The sequence below is a fragment of the Tetrao urogallus genome (assembly GCF_951394365.1).
Source record: "Tetrao urogallus genome assembly, chromosome: 6".
NCBI classification, from domain to species: Eukaryota; Metazoa; Chordata; class Aves; order Galliformes; family Phasianidae; genus Tetrao; species Tetrao urogallus.
Window position 1 is genome coordinate 39073322 of NC_136819.1, and position 18448 is coordinate 39091769.

Sequence of the window (18448 nt, forward strand, 5' to 3'; positions counted from 1 at the left end):
AGAAAGGCAGCAATTCTCATAAATCAGGAAAATAATGAAGAACTGCATTTAAATTATTTAAGGATAGAGCTGGACTTCTCATATTTTGGTTGGAATTCTCTTCAAGAGACTTTGTGTATGGTTGCTTTCTGATCCTACCTGGATGTCCTAATGTTCCAGCTTTCTCCTCTAAGCAAGGAGACATACAATGGAAAGAAGAAAAACCAAGGCATTGGTAAAATAAAAGTAGAGCTGTATGCTAGGCAGCTTTCATATTAGAAAGTGCATTTTCTTTCCTTAAGGGCCTATGTGTTATGTTTCTGGGAAGCGAACTGGAGAAAGAAGCCAAGTTCCACTTACAAATGACCACTTCTTAATTCTGCTGCTCTGCATGAATCTGGTTTACATTAGGTTTTCAAAACTTATCTTTTTAACAAGCAGGAAGTACACACACTCTAAGCTCAAGTAAGTACAAATGAAATCACCAGTGCAACCCCTTTGGCTCTTTTCTTACGCCATGCCTGGAGAGTTTGCAGAAGTTCAGTTTGAAAATAAATGCTATGATTCCTACAACGCTTTTCAAAGACTTTTGAACACTTGGAATCAGATGATCAGGAACACACTGTAGCTGCATCCACTCACACTCCTATCTCCTCACGTTTCCACATGCCCATCAAGACGGGAGAGAATGTTGCAGTGAATGTTAAACACACTGTGCAAGTGCTTCCGCACTGCAGAAAGCACCAAGTAGTAATGCCATCTTCACATTCTTGTCAGTTTATAAGTTTTGTATAATAGGACTATGAATAAATTAGTAACTATGGGGAAAAAAACATATCAGTAGCCAGGAGATTAACACTAACAAGATCGCACAATTTCTGAACCGTCTCAGTTTTCAAAAGAAATATATTACTAGCATGGCTTTAATAAACACCACAACTGTGTAACAATTTTAATTTTAGTTTGTGACATAACAAAGCCAATCAATGCAACCCTGTTGAAAGTTCAATAAAAGCAAGATGGAAGTCTGAGCCGGCAAGACTTCCAACAGTAAAAAACAATCTAAGCATTTCCCTGGCCTAAATAGCCCCATTCCAAGTAATTCTTTCTAGTCCTCAAGACTCATCTTGTTTATAGGCATTAACGCATTTTCCAAAACACATCACAAACATGTCTTTCCAGATGCAAAGACTTCTCATTCGCAATTTATGCAGCCTAGAAACAAAAGAAAGCTGTCTTGTAGCTTAGGAGAAGACTCACATTAAGTCTCTGCTCTGCCAGAGTCTTTCCATACCATCTTGAACAAATCACTCAGGACAGGTCTACACCTCCCAGCAGGGAACAACGCAGAACTCGTTCCCAAGCAAGGAATGCAGATGGCACGCACTGCTGTACCAGCATGGGCCAGAGGCAGCACCAGTAAGTTCAGACACCGTTGCAGGGAGCTGGTTTCAAACTAGTTGGCTCATTGCACTGCATGAATTGTTTGAGGTCAGTGGTAAACCAGCCCAGGTGTCTTTTCACCTAGTGTGAAAATTGCATGCTCAGTTTCTCTATTTCATTTTTCCAATAGCAGAATTGGAAGAATAGCATTTTTCCATTTTGAAAGGATACAAGAAAACAGGAGAAACATGGAGACAGCACAGTAACAGAGCAGGGAACAACACAAATATCTGAAGCCCCTGGAGCACTTGAAAACTTCTTTGCTGCATTAACTTCATCCCTGGCTTCAAGAAAAATTACCTATTGCCACTGAATCACACAATTAAAATTGAAAATACTAAGGATCAAGCTAGAAATAGAGAATTGCTGAGGATCAATTTGATCAAGCAATTAGAATTCATTTGAAAAAATGAGGAGGAAACTGAGGAAACATCTTTGTACTCAGGAAATGCAAGTTAATTGAACATCTGCTGAAGAAAACCAAATTTCTGTTAAGGTTACTGTAGTTCAGGGAGGATTTCCTGATCAAACCAAAAGGGAAAGCATGAATTCTAGAATGTCTTGACAATTCTGCAAAAGTAAGACAGATGAATTCAAATTATATAATGAGACTCAGCTCAGAAACATTGAACCCTAAAGCTCCAAGTAAGCTCCTGACCTACCAACACTGCTGGCTAGTTTAGAAGAAGTGTCTTCTGTGCACATAAGTGAATGCTCACTCTGACTCATATTAAAAAGATTCACATTGCAGTCCAAGGTCACCATAACTATTTCAAATTGAGAAATGTATACTCAGTTCTATTTCATGTGAAACACTGCTGAGATTTTAATGCTGTTTCCCAAGCAAAAGAAATACCCTGAGTATCAGAGCACATGTTATTCTGGTTCAGTTTAATCTGTCAGAGGTGTCTGTTTTATACCAGTGCAGAACAGGAAAAGGGGTTTTATAGGAGTAGCCAGTTTCCTCTCCACCTCTACAGAAAATATCAGATAGATAGAAAGGAAATTAAGAATTTTATTAAAGAGCCTTCTAACTTTTTCCAAAAGTTGAATTAAAAAAAAATAATCAACTTCAGTAGCAGGTAACTTATTTAACTTTAGGTTCTAACTGAGCACTTACATTGAAGAAAGTTCTATCAACTCTCTCGTGACTCCCAAAATTGGAGTTTGCCTCTCTCATCCTGGAGAAGAAAAGGCTGCAAGGAGACCTCATTGCAGCTCTCCAGTATTTAAAAGAAGATTATAAACAGGAAGGGAATCAACAAGCGTAGACAGTGATAAGACAAATGGAAATGGCTTTAAGCTCAAAGAGGGAAGGTTTAGATTGGATATAGGGGTAAGTTCTTTACAGAGAGAGTGGTGAGGTGCTGACACAGGCTGCCCAGAGAGGCTGCGGATGCTCTGTCCCTGGAGGCATTCAAGACCAGGTTGGATGGGGCACCAGGCAGCCTGCTGTAGTACCAGATCTGGAGGTTGGTGACCCTGTCTGTGGCAGGGGGTCAGAACTCAATGATCCTTGGGCTCTCTTCCAACTCAAGCCATTCTAGGACTCATTCTATGACTCAGAGAACAACACTCTTTCCCTTCCCAGCTAAGTAAAATACTTTAAACTGGTTAGTTTTACAAATTCAAGTTCCTTTCACTGAAATTTGATGCCAAACCATTTCAATCTATGGTCTTTCTCTGATGGAAATAGTTGAACTTAAGAACATAACTCTTAACATTCTTTCACTAAGCACCCAAGTATTGCGGTGCTTTCCCTGTTTCCCATCTGGATGAATTAACCTTCAGACATCAGTCCTGCACACGACTCAAAACTCTAGCTTCTGGTCTCACGCCCTGCCTCTAAGCTGGGGTGGCACAAAGCAAGTTAGATGATAGCCTGTTCGCTTCTGTGTTCCAGCCCTGAAATGCCACGACTAAGCCCTAAGTCCTTCTCATCAAGCAAAGTTATTATTAAGAACAAAAGAGAAACTCCAAATGAAACAAGTTGTCAAGTTAACATTATCTTGTACAATCCTTGCCTCATTCCAGTGAGTTTTAACCTTCCTGCCTTCTTGAATCCCGGAGCAGGATCATACATGGCTGATGTATTCATGGTGTGACAGACGGGATGGGAAATGCCATGTGACAACATGCTGGTTATGTGAAACAGCAAGGTCAGTCAGTTGTGAGATAACTTAACAGGCCAATGATAAGGGAAGATTAATGTACAAGTTTTTCACAAATATTTGCAGATATTTGAATAGTTGATTGGGTCCAAAACTCCCTTCTCTTAGATCTGATCTACATGGGGAAAGCAGCCAGTAGGACTGCACCCGAACAGGACAGTATGGGGAGTCACTGGGACAGCCACTGATTCAGTCATTCTTAACTGCCCACAAAGTAGGTCTGTCATGGCTCTGTTACAACAATTGCCCAGACTAAAAGTTATTTCAACTTCACAGACAAATAGTAGCAGCTTTGCTGTCATCTTTAGAGATACTCCTGATCAGACCTCTGGAAAGAGAAGAATTAAGGGCAAAGGTGGAATTTCTGCTCTGGGCAAAGATCTACTGCATCACTGTCATACTGCTTGGCAATATGCTTCTAAGGGTCTTCCGTACAGCAGACAATTTGATTGCAACAGACAAAGACATTTGTATGATCATGCTAAAAACAGTACAGTTGTGAGCTGGAGAAACTAGAAGCAGATAAAGAAAACACTATAGAACAAAAAAACACAGCTTAAAACATGATTTAAGTCTCCATCTTTTTCTGAAAGTGGCTAAAGAAAACAAATCAAATGCTTAAAAAAGCTCATTCATACAATGCACAAAAATATACTACAAATAAAACCCAACACCTTAAATTAAGCCTCTCTGCTCTGATGTCCCACTGACATTTCTCTCACGTAAGTGCTGTAGATGGAACCTAAGAGGCTATTTGTTCAAGTAAGGCTCATTCATAGAAGAGAGCTTAGCTTACTACTAACCATCAAGAGAGCCCTTCAAATCAGCAAGAACTGTTCCTGCCTTCAGCAGAGAATACATTAGGCCACTGATTTTCAGTCACTGAAGAAAGGGTCATGAAGGGATTTTAACAGGCCATAAGTCCTCCTCCCCAGTGCAAGATCAGCTCTAACTATATTACTTCTGACTGAAAGCCAACAAACAACGCTTCAAACCTTGCAGTGACACAGACGCCATATTTTGCTGAGGCTATTTTTTCTCCAGTCATTCACTGATCTTACAATACATTCATACAACATAAGTACAATTAATCCAAATTAATACCATACATATTGTTTCACATAAAAAAATCTACAGCTAAAAAGCTAAGCAGGTTTTCTTCCCACCCCTCTGCTGAGTGCACTGCTCCAGTGCAGCAGGCCGAGGCCACCCCAGATTCCATGTGACATCTTCCCACTTCACCCTGCAGACGAACCCAGACACCACTGGGCCAAGGCCATCAGCAAAGCTCACAGCCAGTCCCCCACTCCTCACTTCCTCTCACAGCTGCCACCAGGAGAGTAAAGCCTGGAAGAAAATGTGAATCTGCAGGAGTATCTACAGGTGCAAGGAAACCTGTGGTATATAGGAGCACACATCATAACTACACTGCAGGCTCCCAGGTGCCATTTGGAAGCCTGAAGTGACTCCAGCAAGTGGAAAGCAATAGCCAAGTCCTGAAAATTAGTTCAGACAACCCATAGGTGTCTTTGAAATAAGCAATCCGAACGCATACAGAATAAATATGTGAAAAATGCTGCAGGAAATTGAATGGTCATTGATAACTTTGGAGCTAAATCAGCCTGGGGAAATAAATTAAGATGCTGGTTTGTCATAACAGTCTGAAGTCACTGTCTCTGGAGCCTTCCAGACATACAGAAAAGGGAACAAAACAGATACAAAAAAGGAACCAAGCAGCAGAGTCCATGCTCTGAGTGACACAGTGTTATATCACAGAATTATTTAAGACGGAACAGATCTTTAAAGGCCATGTAGCCCAAGTCCCTGCAGTGAACAGGAACACCTACAGCTCAATCAGGTTGCTCAGAGCCTGGTCCAGCCTGACAGCCCTGGGATGAGGCATCCACCACATCTCTGAGCAACCTGTTCTGTGGCTTCACTACCCTTATTGTAAAAATTTTCTTCCTTATATCCAACATAAATCTCCTGATCTAGTTTGAAACCATTTCCCCTTCTATCACAACAGACCCTGCTCAAAAGTTTGTCCCCTTACTCCTTATAGCACACCTTTAGATACTGATGGGCCACTCCCAGGCCTCACCAGATCCTTCTCTTCCCCAAGTTGAACAGCCCCAGCTGTCAGCCTGTCCTCACAGGAGAGGCATTCCATCCTTTGGATTATTTTTGTGGCCCTCTTCTGGACACACTCCAACAGGTCCATGCTTCTCCTGTACTGAGGATTCCACATATGGGCGTGTTACTCAGATGAGGTCTCAACAACATAGTGCAGAGGGGCAGGATTACCTCCCTCACCCTGCACTTCTTTTAATGCAGCCCAGGATACAGTTGGCCTTCCGAGCTGCAAGGGCACACTGCTGGCTCATGTCCAGCTTCCCATCACCAGTAGTCCCAAGTCCTTCTCAGCAGGGCTGTGCTCCATTCTTACATCCCCCAGCTTGTACTGATAGTGGGAGTTGCCATAACACAGGTGCAAGACTTTGCACTTCGATTTATTGATCCTCATGAGGTTCACCTGGGCCCACAGCTCAAGCCTGTTCACGGTCTCTCAATGGCCTCACTACCATTTTCAGAAACAAATTTTGGATCCCCTGCAACAGGTGGAACTCCCACTTCACCCAGAGGGAGGCAAGAATTTCTTTAAACTGCTCTCTACACTACTTGCATCCAATATTTTGTATATTCTGAGTGAACTTATTCAGAGAAGTTTTGGCTTGACTTTAGTCCTTTCTCTATTAGTGCTATTTGTCCCTTCACTATGAACAAGTGTTAAGCTCCCTGTTATAACTAAGCTTGACCCTTCCAAACTGTTCTCAAGTGTGATTCACAGAAAGCACCTGCACTCATCCTCTACAGAAAACAAGTAAAACAAAGCTTCCTATCACCATTATTAAAAAAAAATAAAATAAAATTGAGTGTTCTGGTCCCACATTGTCATAGCTACAGTAATCTGCTCCCAGAAAGGAGAAACACCCATTACACAGCCCATATCACAAGTAACAGTATCCATAGACAAGATGATACTAGCTGCCAACATGTGGCAGCCATTTCTCTGCCCTTTCTATCACCTCACTCATACCCACCTGGCACAGACCAGTTCATTCTGCACAGCTGGGCTCTGATTTTCCCAACTAAACAAAGTGTAGCACTGATTCTACCTTCAAAATACTGACCTGTTGCTGCAACATTACTTACATGACAACCAGAGAAGATAAACACTGTTTATTAAATATCGCAGAACAGCAAACAATCCTCCAACAAAACTTGTTTTAAAGCCTGCTGATAATTATTTGCAACTATTCCTCCAATTAAAGATACATTTCAAGCCGTTAAGGACACAAGGATTGTGTTGCACTTCTACTGCCACGCAGGAAAGAACAATTCTTGAAGTGTCACAGATGCTGATTTTTTTTTTTTTAAAACCTCTGGCTGCAGATCAGACTTATTAGCACATATTTCTGACAGAGGGAAAAGCAGGAGCACAGAAAGCACCATACATTGCTAAGCATCAACTATTGATGAAGTTCAAAACCAAAACCCCTGCTTCCATGGAGAGCTGTGCTCAAGCATCAGTCAGGGGAAGCAAAGCAGCTCCATTTAAAAGCTTTGCACTATGCTTTCCCAGCACTGTTACCGGCAGCACGCCTGTCACCCCAACATACAGCTCTGCATGTGACCCACTTCTGGGCCTGTGCCAGGAGAGGAGCAAGGGCTGAGGAATGGACACAGCAGGTATAATCTGCTTGGATAAAAGGCATCTGGTCAGGGGCTGTGCAGTAACTCCTGCTAAGACTTGGCCACCCTTCTTGATGTAAGGAACCTTCTTCACTTGCACACAGGTAAGAGGCAAAGACAACCGTAACACTACAAACCTTACTGAAGGGATCAGTCAGCACTGCTCAAGATCCACATTCAAGAAAAAAATCCCTACTCACTGAAGAAAGTGTTTAAGAATTACAGAAAGCGCAGTTCCCTCATCTCCACAGTGCAACTCTCAACCCTGGGCGCAAACAGAACAGACCCATCACCCTCAGCACCCCGTGCTTTCTACCTGCCGGCTCCGTCCTGCTGGCCGCATCCTGCACAGCCCCACAAACACTCCACACCTCAGCGGGCACCTAGAGCAACGACCGTTAAACGGCCGCGCCCCGCCCCTTTCATACGGCCCCGCCCCTTTTATCATACCCCGCCCTCTTTCCCGACCACGCCCCTTTTCTCGCCCCGCCCCCGGGGCTCCCGCCCGCTCCCTCCGTCGCACCGCCGCTTATCGCCGGCCGCAGCCGCCTGGGCCCTTATCGCTCGCGGACAGTAGCCACACGCCCGCCGCGCGCCGACCGCTGCGGCGGACGGCGTCCACGCTAGCCCCGTCGCTCCGGTGGGCCGCGAGATCCCCGCGACCCCCGCGCCGGCTTCAGACGCCGGGTCCGGGGCGGAGCTGGGCGGAGAGGGGCCGGGCTCGGCCCAGCCCAGCCCGTCGCGGCGGCTTTGTTACCCGCATGCGGCAGCGGCCGGGAGGCGGCCGTCTCCGCCCGCCCCGCGGAGCGCTCGGGAGGCGGCGCGGCGGGGGCGCCCCGGCAGCGGGCCCGCCCCGCTCCGCGCCCCCCCTTCTCCGCCGCGGGCCATCGGGCCGCCGGCGCCTCCCCGGCCTGATGCGAGCGGGCGGGAGGCGTCCGGCGCCGCCCCGCCGGGTTCTCTCTCTCCCCGTTCTTTCCCCCCGCGGTCTCCTGTTCTGATCCTCCGGGCGGCGAGGCTGCGCCGCGGGAGGTGACGCCCCGCGCTCCCGCCCGGGCCATGCGGAACGCGGCTCCCGGCGGCCCGGCGAGGGGCGGCAGGCGCTGAGCGCGGGCGGCGGCGATGCCGCTGCCGGGGGGCGGTGGGGCCGCGGCCGCCGCCAGGCTCCCCGCGGCCGGTGAAGCGGCGGCGGCGGCGCGGGAGGAGGAGCAGGAGGAGGAGGGCGAGGAGGACCTGCGCGACGGCGGCGTGCCGTTCTTCGTCAACCGCGGCGGGCTGCCGGTGGACGAGCCCACCTGGGAGCGGATGTGGCGGCATGTGGCCAGGATCCACCCCGACGGGGAGCGGGTGGCGGAGCGCATCCGCGGCGCCGCAGATCTGCCCAAGGTGAGGGGCCTCGGGGGTGCCGGCCTTAAGGGCGCGAAGAGGCGAAATGCGAGAGCGGCGGTGCTGGCCCGGTCCTGCGGCTCGGAGCGGTCCTTGTGGCGGGTCCCGAGCTGTGTCCGATCACGGTGCCGGGCTCCGACGAATCGCCCTCCTCACGAGTGGCCGTGCTGGAAAGTAAATGGCCTTCGTGTGTGCGCTGTGTGGGAGGGAGATGGGCCGGCTTAACAGAGTGAGAAGAAGGATGGACGATGGAAAGATGAGGAGTTGGACTGGGGAGCCCCCGCACGTGAGGAGTGGGACCATCAGAAGTCAGATTCGGGCACAATTCGTATAAGGAACTCTTGCACAGGACCATATCTGATGGAAAAGGGACCGTTGATGCCCAAGAATCTCAAGAGGAGCTAGTAAACGTGCACAGACCTTTTTGCTGGTGTAGGGTCAGATTTCTAAGCATATTCCTGGCCTACCTGCAGAGAACTCAATAAGAAGAGGAAGCAATGGGCATTTTGTGTAGCTTTGGGCCCTACTGAATCATTTACACATGAATCTGGGTGGTTGTTGCTGTCTGCTTGCACCTTAACTGGAGAAAAATTCCCCCTTTCCATTGGCATCTTGTGAACAAAAGGCACTGCAAATACTTGGTGTGTCGCTCCATTGGCCAGTCAGGGGAGCGTTCCCATCATGCTAACAGGAAACTGAAATACAGAAAGATTAGGCATTTTCTTCCTGTGCTTTCTTAGCAAATACTTCATTCCTTGAGAATGAAACTTGAAGTAGGCCAAACTGCACTGTTGCATGGTGTGCATACAGGCAACCTGTACCGCTGCCCATGGGGAGCTCCGGGGATGTGTGTGGCCAAAGTTCCTTTTTGCAGTAAGGAGTTACATGGCAGTAACCAGACCAAATTCTAAATCCTAACTGCAGGCCCTATTCTAACCCTGCTAGACTTCTCCTTTTCCTTTCACATTTCCCTGGACTTTGTTCTGAGCCTGAGTGAAAGCTGAAAATGTGTTTCTGATCGGTCGGGGCATGCAGTGCTTAATTTCCTGATCAGAAGGGATGATTTGGTGAGGGAAATGGAAGAAAGAAGTTCACAAACAGGAGTGTGGTGTGCAGGAAGGGAGGGGAATACTGTGCTCAGTCTCTGCTTTCGATCATCATGTGAAGTACTTCTGCTTTTGTTCTCACTTAACGGTCTTTCACAGTTTTAGTGCCAGAGGGTCACAGTCAGGGGATACAAGCAGGATGTGCTCCTCTAGAATAACTGATGAAAGTGGTCTATCCATTATTTGTTGTTGTTTGGTGTCTGCTAGCACCCCTGGGAACCAGAGCTATAAGCTCGACTCAGCGCTGTACAATTTGAAATGCTATGCCCAAGCTCACCAGGGCCTACAGACAAGATGCGGGGATGCAGGAAGCAGCTAGGATGAATGGGCTCTGCTTCCCAGCTCTTCCTCCCCTCTGGGAGTGTGTTTTATCTCTGAGGTTTGCTTGAGATGCATCTCTGTGTCATTAAGTTTCTTTGCATGACTGATGCAACAAATGAGAATTAGGGCAGTGAGCAGCGCAAGCTCCTCTGAAAGGCCAGATACTTTCCATAGGCTGAAAGGCAATTACACCTTTTCAAATGTTGGGAGACAGACAGTAGTTTGTTCCCTCCCAAATTTTTGCCTTGAAGTATGGCCCATGCTGGGGGAAGTAACTCTTGACAGAGTTGTCCATAAGCTAAACATAATGCCATAAAATGATGACTGCATAAGGCTGTGTCCAGACATTGTGGAAATGTTCACAGATCAGCTGCTGAGGCTGTGTCTTTTGCTGTGGTGTTGTGTTCAGAGATCTCCCCTGGGGCCAAAGGTTTCCTTCTGGTAGGTTTGGAGTATCTATTAAGCAAGCCAGGCCAGGATACAGTTGATTGGCTGTGCATGCAAAGGTTGAGTGTGCCACCATCTCATAGGTTGTTTCCTTTCTAGCTGTAGGTGTGATATTGCTTTGCTTGGACCTTCACAATGGAAATACAAAATGTGCCTTTGCCTCCTTAAGAAAGGCTGGATTATAAATGCAGTAGTTATGAGGGCGAAGATGGGAATTATTGCATCTGATGAGCTTGTATGGATAGACAAGAAGAAAATCCAATTTCTTTAGTCAGGCTAATGACTGGGATTGATATTGCTCCTATGCGGCTTACAAAAGGGAAATTAGGGAGGAGCTCAGATAAATAAAAGCACTGTAAGAGAAGCTGTTGCTAAACTAGGCTGGCCAAAAAATGTATCCTTGTGACATAGATAAGGCTGGAGCTTTTTGTCTCTCTCCCATCCTTTTTGTCTCATGCACATCATAGCCCACTTGGTATATAAAAATCCGTTGTTCTCTGAATCCTCTTTCTGAAGTCAGGCCCAGTCCTAAGCATATAGCCAGCCTGTCAGCATGCAGGAATCCAAGGGTGGGGTGATGCAGCCCCTCAACACAAGTGATGAGGGACCAAGGATGTGTTCAGTCTGCTAAGCCTGGCAGAGGTATGTGCTCTTGGAAATCTGGGCTCTCTTCCTAGCTCTCTCTCCAGCTTTCAGTACAACTAAAGGGAGAGCAAAATAGATCTGATTTTCTCTTGTTTCTCTTGCAAATTAATTCCTCTTTGCATCCTGGAGGACCGTTAAGACTGCCTACTATTTATAAGCCTTCTGAGATATGCCATGGATAGTGCCAGGTAAGAACAAATTCTTGAGGTCAGAGTGGGATTGAGGAATGGGGACCTTTCTCTTCTCTCATGCCCCAGATGCAGTAGATGTATAGAGTATATGCTGTAGATGTATAAGAAACTGTAGCCCAGTCTGGGCTGGAAGCCCAGATCTGGGAGAAAGTGAGCACACTGTACTTTCATCAGTTTAATTACTTGAGGTGCATGCAGCTCTCTGTGTTAACTAGTCCCCTGCTGAACTGGTTGTCATTACAGTGTGTCAATCCTTTGAGGAAAGGAGCATCCTTAATCTGTGTTATCAACATGGACTTAATCAGTGTTTGGAATGGTAATCCATTCCAAAAGCATGAAAGTCCCCAAGCTGACAAAATGAAACAAAGTGAAATAGTCATACTGTCCTGCTTGTTACCTCTCTGGCTGTTTCTGCCTGGAAATGATATCCTGTGACTCAGTTGTCAGCTCCCAGCATCCAAACTGACTCAGTTTGTGTGGTTCCAGAGATGGCTCCATCCCTGTGCTACTCTCTGGAGCCTTCCCTGCTCCTGCTGTGGCTGAACAAACACAGTTTCACATCTGCTCCTGCTGTGTGTTTCCTGCAAGTGCCTTAGCTTGCTCCAAACAAGGTACAGAAACAAGGCCCATTTCACCATTGGAAATGGTGAAGTGGAACATTCAAGAGATGTTAGGAAAATATGTACCAGTGTCCAAATGATACTATTTTCTTACCTCAAGAAGAAAAGATTGAGATGGGTAGAGACTGAGTTTACCTCAGTGACTGCTTGCTGATGGTACTTGTAGATAGATTGAAAAACCATACAGTTGCAGGAGGGAAGGACAGTCCCTGGCCACTCAACCATATTGGCACAAGCAGGATGTGGCCATGTGGCAAACCAGGTCAGGGAACTGATCTGACTGAGAACTAGCCATGCTCACTGGCTCAGCTTTCAGCTGGTGCAGGTGCCTGGCCTGTTTCACTGGTCACTTCTGGCAGCCCAAGGCAGAAGAAGGAGGCATGGAAATGAGTGACTGCAAATACACATGCAGAGGGAGATGAATGGCTCAGCAGTGCTGCTGGATACAAATCTGCTGCCAATAGAGGCAGTTGGTGTGCAGCACAGTGGAAGGCCCCAAGGGAAGATCTGTTTCTGACTCATGCTTTCTTAGGTGGGGGATAGCCCACGTCTGGGGGAATTCTGAGCAGGAACTGAAATGTTAAAAATCAAACTGCTGTGAAAAGCTACAGTCTGGTATCAGATGGGTGTGTGAAAGACATGAGCTATCCTTCAGAGGGAAGATGCTAAATTGTTTCTGTGAGCCTGTCAGTCACACCAAATTTGTGTCTTCTCCATTATATTTGTTGAATGAATATGTCAGGGCTGTCTGCCATCCTGGCTTGCCTGTCCACTGTAGCTGAGCAGACAGGACCTCTTCCCTTCCTTAGACACATTTTCTCAGCTGCTGACAAAGCTGCAGTTATCCCCTGTGGAGCAAATGGCGGGGAAAATTGGACTGGACCCATAAGGCTGAGGCCTTAGAATGGGACAGCAGTCTGAATGGTGAACTTTCGGAAGTCATTCCCTGTGTAATTCAAAACAACAAACACAGAAGGTGGGGAGTCATTATGCTGCCCAGCCTGTGTCCTAGTCAGTGCCAACTCCTCCAAGATTCCAGGAGGTAGTAAAGATTCTTGTAAGCCTTTGCTCCAGTGGCTTTGGGGGAAATTATTTTCAATTTTTCTCTTTTTCTTTTTTGTTTTGTGCTTTCCAGTTTGCCTACTCAAATGGGCCCAGGCTCCCCTGTGTGATAGTGTTCTTGTCTCACATCTTTCCTTGTCAGTTAATTTCGTCTAATTCTTTGCCTGTTACACTCCCTAACAGTAGGACCCTTAGGGGCATTTTCTCTTGCAGCTCTGTGGTGTTGCTTCTTTAAAACTGTTACCAGTGAATCAGTTACTAGTAAGGGAACAGAGGAGTGTACCTGACATGGTCACTTCAGGCAGCAAAAAGGGGCTGGTTTTAGAGGAACGTGCCTCATGTAGCTGTGTATCACTGAGTTCAAAAGAAGCTGGAGAGGTTTTGAAGTGGTGATTTATGCTCTGTTCCCTGTTTCAGATTCCCATACCGAGTGTGCCTGCGTTCCAGCCATCCACCCCCATCCCTGAGCGCCTGGAAGCCGTACAGCGCTACATCAGGGAGCTTCAGTATCCTTTACTGTTACCGTAGTCACTGATACGATTACCCAGGAAGAAGAAGGAAGCATATTTTCTTTCTCTACAAAAGAGAAGAGCTCGTTCTGATTTAGCTGGAGAAGAACTGAAGCTTGTTCACTGAGAACAGGAGATTGAGCTTTGGATGATGGTTTGTTTTGCTGCTTTGCTTCTTTTCTGTCCAAGTTACCATCTGATCTTGTTTGCTCCATGGCATGTTTTCAGAGGCCCTTCCCCACCACCCGCTCTAACCAGCCCACTGGCTTCATAATCACATTTCTTTTAAAGTGTATAACTAACACCTTGAGAGCAGGGTCTCAGATGGACTACAGTGTGTTGCCTTTCTGTAGCTGTCTTAAAGGACAGTCGGCCACCCTGCTCTTGTGCATCTGTGGTATCCTGCCCCTTTCTGTTCAGAGCTGCGCCATCCTTGCTATGCTGGATAGCAGGTATGTGCCTTGCAAGCACAGTGTAATTTCAGTGGTGAGACGCAGATCCAGTCCTGACCTCTGCCTCTGCAAAAGGTACAATGGCAGTCTTTTTGGCACCTTTCACCCGTCAAGGACTCTGTGTCTCAGACTGGGTCTCTGCCAGACTAAGAGTAAAGTACCAATAACATTTTAAGGCTCTGTGCAGAAAGGAGCAGACATATCTATCAAACTTTCTCTGCCCTAACTGAAAAAATGAGCAGAGCTTGGTCAGCACAGAACTTTGGGAAATGAAGTGGAAACCTGTATGTGGTGAGGAGGAAAAGAAGAATTGACAAGAAAGAGAGTGGGACTAAGGAGGAAATATAAGTGGGAAAGATGTGGAATAGGGAGATGGAAATTTTCTTGCTTTGTTGCTGTATTTATGAGATCCTGAATTTGCTCTGAGAAATAGTATCATGAAAGTTCTTTGGGCAAGACACTACTTTCCAAACTGCCAAGCCCTTAACCTCTTACTTCTAGGTACAATCACACTGGGACACAATTCTTTGAGATTAAGAAGAGCAGACCTCTGACTGGGTAAGTGCCAGCAGCCTCTACCACACTTCATCCTTGCTCTGAAGTGTTGGGGCTTTGCTGTACCCACTGTTTGTTCGCTGAGCCCCTGACCAAAGTCTAGAAGGCAATCACCATTTTCAGTAGTGAAGCTCCATCCTTCTTTAGTTGACTTTATTGTGTATTGCCTGGGGTATGGCTGAGTAGAGCTGTGTGTAGCCTTTCTCAAGGACAAAGGTTTGTTGTCATGAATCAGTAGATCAAGTAAAATGACAGAATTGTATTTCAGATATGTGCAGATTCTTTGTGTTTCTAATTGCAATATAACTACATGAACTTGTGATGGATTCTGAAGTTAGGTCCTGCCCTAAACAATCCTTCTAAAAGTCAAGCATCTTTATAGGGTTAACTTTATAGTACCTGTGAGTGCCTTTGCAGTATGTATGCTTGCTAAACTTTGGGTGTGTCATACTTTGAAGTAGGAGGAGAATTCTTCCAGCTGCAAACCTTGGAGAAGAACTGTGCCTGATAAGCTTCTGTAGATAAGCACCTGATGTTCACTGGCTCTCTTGGTCAGCATACTCTCTCAAGACTGGCTTCTTATTATCTGTCTAGTTCACAGGCTTATGGGAACTTGGGTGTCTTGCATTGTAGTCAGTGCAATGTCTCCACGGTATTTACCGAATGTAGAACAATATTGTTTCATGCCATAAAAGAGGCCTTTGCTGTCCTTGGGCCTTATGAGGCAAACACTGCTGGCCCCTGGTGCACTGAGATTTCTGCTTCTGGTCATGTCAGTGTCCATCCAGAACTCACTGAGCCAAGTGCTGTGGTCTCCCTGGGAACAAGACATTGGCTTGCAGCATTATTACCATTCACTGTAGGAGCTCCTTGTAAGCAGTGACAATATGTGGAAGAGCGCAGGTTTGGATTTATATCTTCCTAAAACACTGTTCTTTTCCCTATCCTTGATGCGCCTTTGTCTCTCCTGGAAACCCACATTGCATATACACTGCAAAAGGGCTGAACTAGCCATACTTGCATAGTGCAAGCCCTCTAACTTTCCACATCTTTCCCTTGTCCTGCTCCACAGGCTGATGGATCTGGCCAAAGAAATGACCAAAGAGGCCCTGCCAATCAAATGCCTGGAAGCTGTGATCCTGGGAATGTATCCTTTCCTCCCAGAAATGTGCATGCCTCACATCCTTGAGTTTTCCCCTCTGATGTTTTGAGGTTGCTGATAAATATTGTCACCAAGCCCCACACCCCTGTTTTTCTTCTCCAGTTCTCCCCAAAATCCCTACCAATGAAATCCAAATCCAAGCAATCTTCTGAAATAGTAGAACTAATTCTTCAGAGATGGGGTGCTGCTATGGACTACTTTGGAAGCAAGTAAAAGAGAAAGGACCTAAAGAACATATAAAGGTGGCAAAAATATTAGCTAGAGTTAGGTGAGGAGGTCCTTTGTGGATAACATTTTCCCTTACTGCGATGTTGCCTGCATGTGTTCTACGCTATGATAAATTAGGGATCCTCCCTCCCCAACACCTAATTATGGTGTATGTCACTTCAGTATGATAGCTAGCATTGCTTGTCAAGTTAGGCAAAGCCTTTAATTCTAGGCTTGTGCCTTCTTCAAGAGCTTGCTTTTCCCAGCTATCTCCCAGGCATAGTCTATGCACAGTCTACATCTATAGACTGGATACAGATTATTGATGCAAATTGACAAAACCACTTGGAGGGACAGAGATGGCAAGTGGTTCAGAAGTGTGGTCTGAGTACTGAAGGATCCTCAGTTTCTATGTGAAATAATAGTGAAACAGATTAAATCAAGCTGATGAACAATGCTACAGCATTGCAGCTTGAAACTATGCAATACAGTACACTAAACGTGTTGGCGTTGCAACTTCTGCATCACAAAACTGTCTGGAAATGAGCTCCTTTTTGTTGACCGCCTTGGTGAAAAGGCCAAGTCTGGTTTCCTCATCAGTAGGGCAACTTGCAGTGAGCTGGCCAGTAGATCTGAAGAACAAACCCCATCAGTGTGATACCTGAATGACTAAGGGTGCTAAGCGGGTTGGGAGGGTTTGAAGCAAGAAGGAAGTAGCTTGCCGAGCAACTGGCATCATTGGTTGTTTCCTGAATAGTGGCTGCTGTTAGTTACCTCACCAACAACATGACTACGCTGGACCGTTTCCCCATCAGCTTCAAAACCCACTTCTCAGGGAACTACTTCCGACACATCGTGCTGGGGGTGAACTTCGGAGGCCGCTATGGGGCACTGGGCATCAGCCGACGCGAAGAGCTCATGTACAAAGCACCCGTCTTCCGCACACTGAGTGAACTCATTTTTGACTTCGAGGAGGCGTATCGCCGCTGCTGGCACACGCTCAAAAAGGTGAAGCTGGGGCACTGTGTATCCCATGACCCACACAGTGTGGAGCAGATTGAGTGGAAGCATTCCATCCTGGATCTAGACAAGCTGAGCCGGGAAGACTTCCGCAAAGAGCTTGAGAGACATGCGCGTGACATGAGGCTCAAGGTGAGCAGACAGCACGGAGCAGTAGTAGTTTGCAGCATCCACTGCCTTGCCCAGCCTATGGCACGTTGGGGGAATTAGAGTTGTGATGGAGTGGAGTGTGAATTGGCTACTCTGCTTTGTGATTAGGCTGGTCCCATAATGGACACGCAGGCAGTACTGCAGTTGTGATTACCTTGGACTGTATACATTCCTTGGAGCCATAGCAGTGATTGTGGTTTGTTTTCTGGCTTTTGTATTTTTGGTTCACTTATCTTGCTTTTTTGCCTCTTATTCCCGTTTAATTAATAGTTCTTCAGCTTCACGTTTTCTGACTACTACTAGTATCGTTTTCTGCTCATGTTACTCTCTTTTTTGTTTGTTTGTTTTGGCAGATTGGCAAAGGAACAGGGCCACCGTCTCCCACCAAGGACAGAAAGAAAGATGTTTCCTCCCCACAAAGAGGTCAGGCCAGTCCTCATCGCCGCAACAGCCGTGGGGACCGACGGTGAGTGGGGCTTCTGGCCAGAAGGCCTACCTAGTGCATCTCTGGTTTGTTTGTTTGACAGACTCTTCCTTGCTTTTATTTTTTTATTATTATTTTTTTTTATCCTTCTGATTTGTTACTGGGGCTTTGGTTTTTGTTTGGTTGCTTTTGTTTTGTTTTTATGTTTAGGTGGGGAGGAGGGAAGCTGCTTAAATAGTCAGTGATCCTGGTGCCTGGTACTTGCCTAGGAGTCTCAGTTTTGATATCTCACAAACCTATGCCCAAAGAGATTCTGCTTACTGGTCAGTGGGACTGTTTTCATCAAAGTGATCTGGGATACCACTGTAGACTTCCTATTCTTCCTAACTTGTGTTCTCTTCCTGTGGAGACTGCCAAGAGAGTTGCTGAAAGTTATCAAAAAATCATGCCTTCAGCCACATAGGTTAACTGTGAAGCTTTCCTATATGCTTCTTCTGTGCTAGCATCTGTACGTGCGGGCTCTCCTGACCAGAAAAACGATTCCTGAATAGTTCTTACCCTTTCTACACACAGGCCATCTGGTGAGAAGAAGCCTGCTGACTCCAAAGCCATGCCAGATCTCAATGGGTACCAAATCCGGGTGTGAAAAGGCTCTACAGACTTCTTGCTGGCCACAGCTGGGACCTGGATCCACTTGCTGCAATTCTGACAAAGGGGACAGGGGAGCGGGAATGGAACAGAGTGCTGGTCTTACAGGTACCTTCTAGTGGGACAGTCCCAGAACTGGATCCCATAGGTCCCAAAGGGTTCACCTGCCTGTTTCTGGAAGAGGTGTCCATCTTAACTCA

The 18448-nt window shown here is 46.4% G+C and overlaps 1 protein-coding gene across 1 annotated transcript; it reads left to right on the forward strand.

Moving 5' to 3' along the window:
* Positions 1-8465: 8465 nt before the first annotated feature.
* On the forward strand, positions 8466-18246 carry VASH1 (vasohibin 1; the record flags this gene model as incomplete). Its single annotated transcript, XM_079536624.1, has 7 exons — positions 8466-8729; positions 13539-13627; positions 14584-14640; positions 15710-15784; positions 16777-17158; positions 17530-17642; positions 18174-18246. The coding sequence occupies 7 exons, from the start codon at positions 8466-8468 to the stop codon at positions 18244-18246; spliced, it is 1053 nt and encodes a 350-aa protein (XP_079392750.1).
* Positions 18247-18448: the final 202 nt, after the last annotated feature.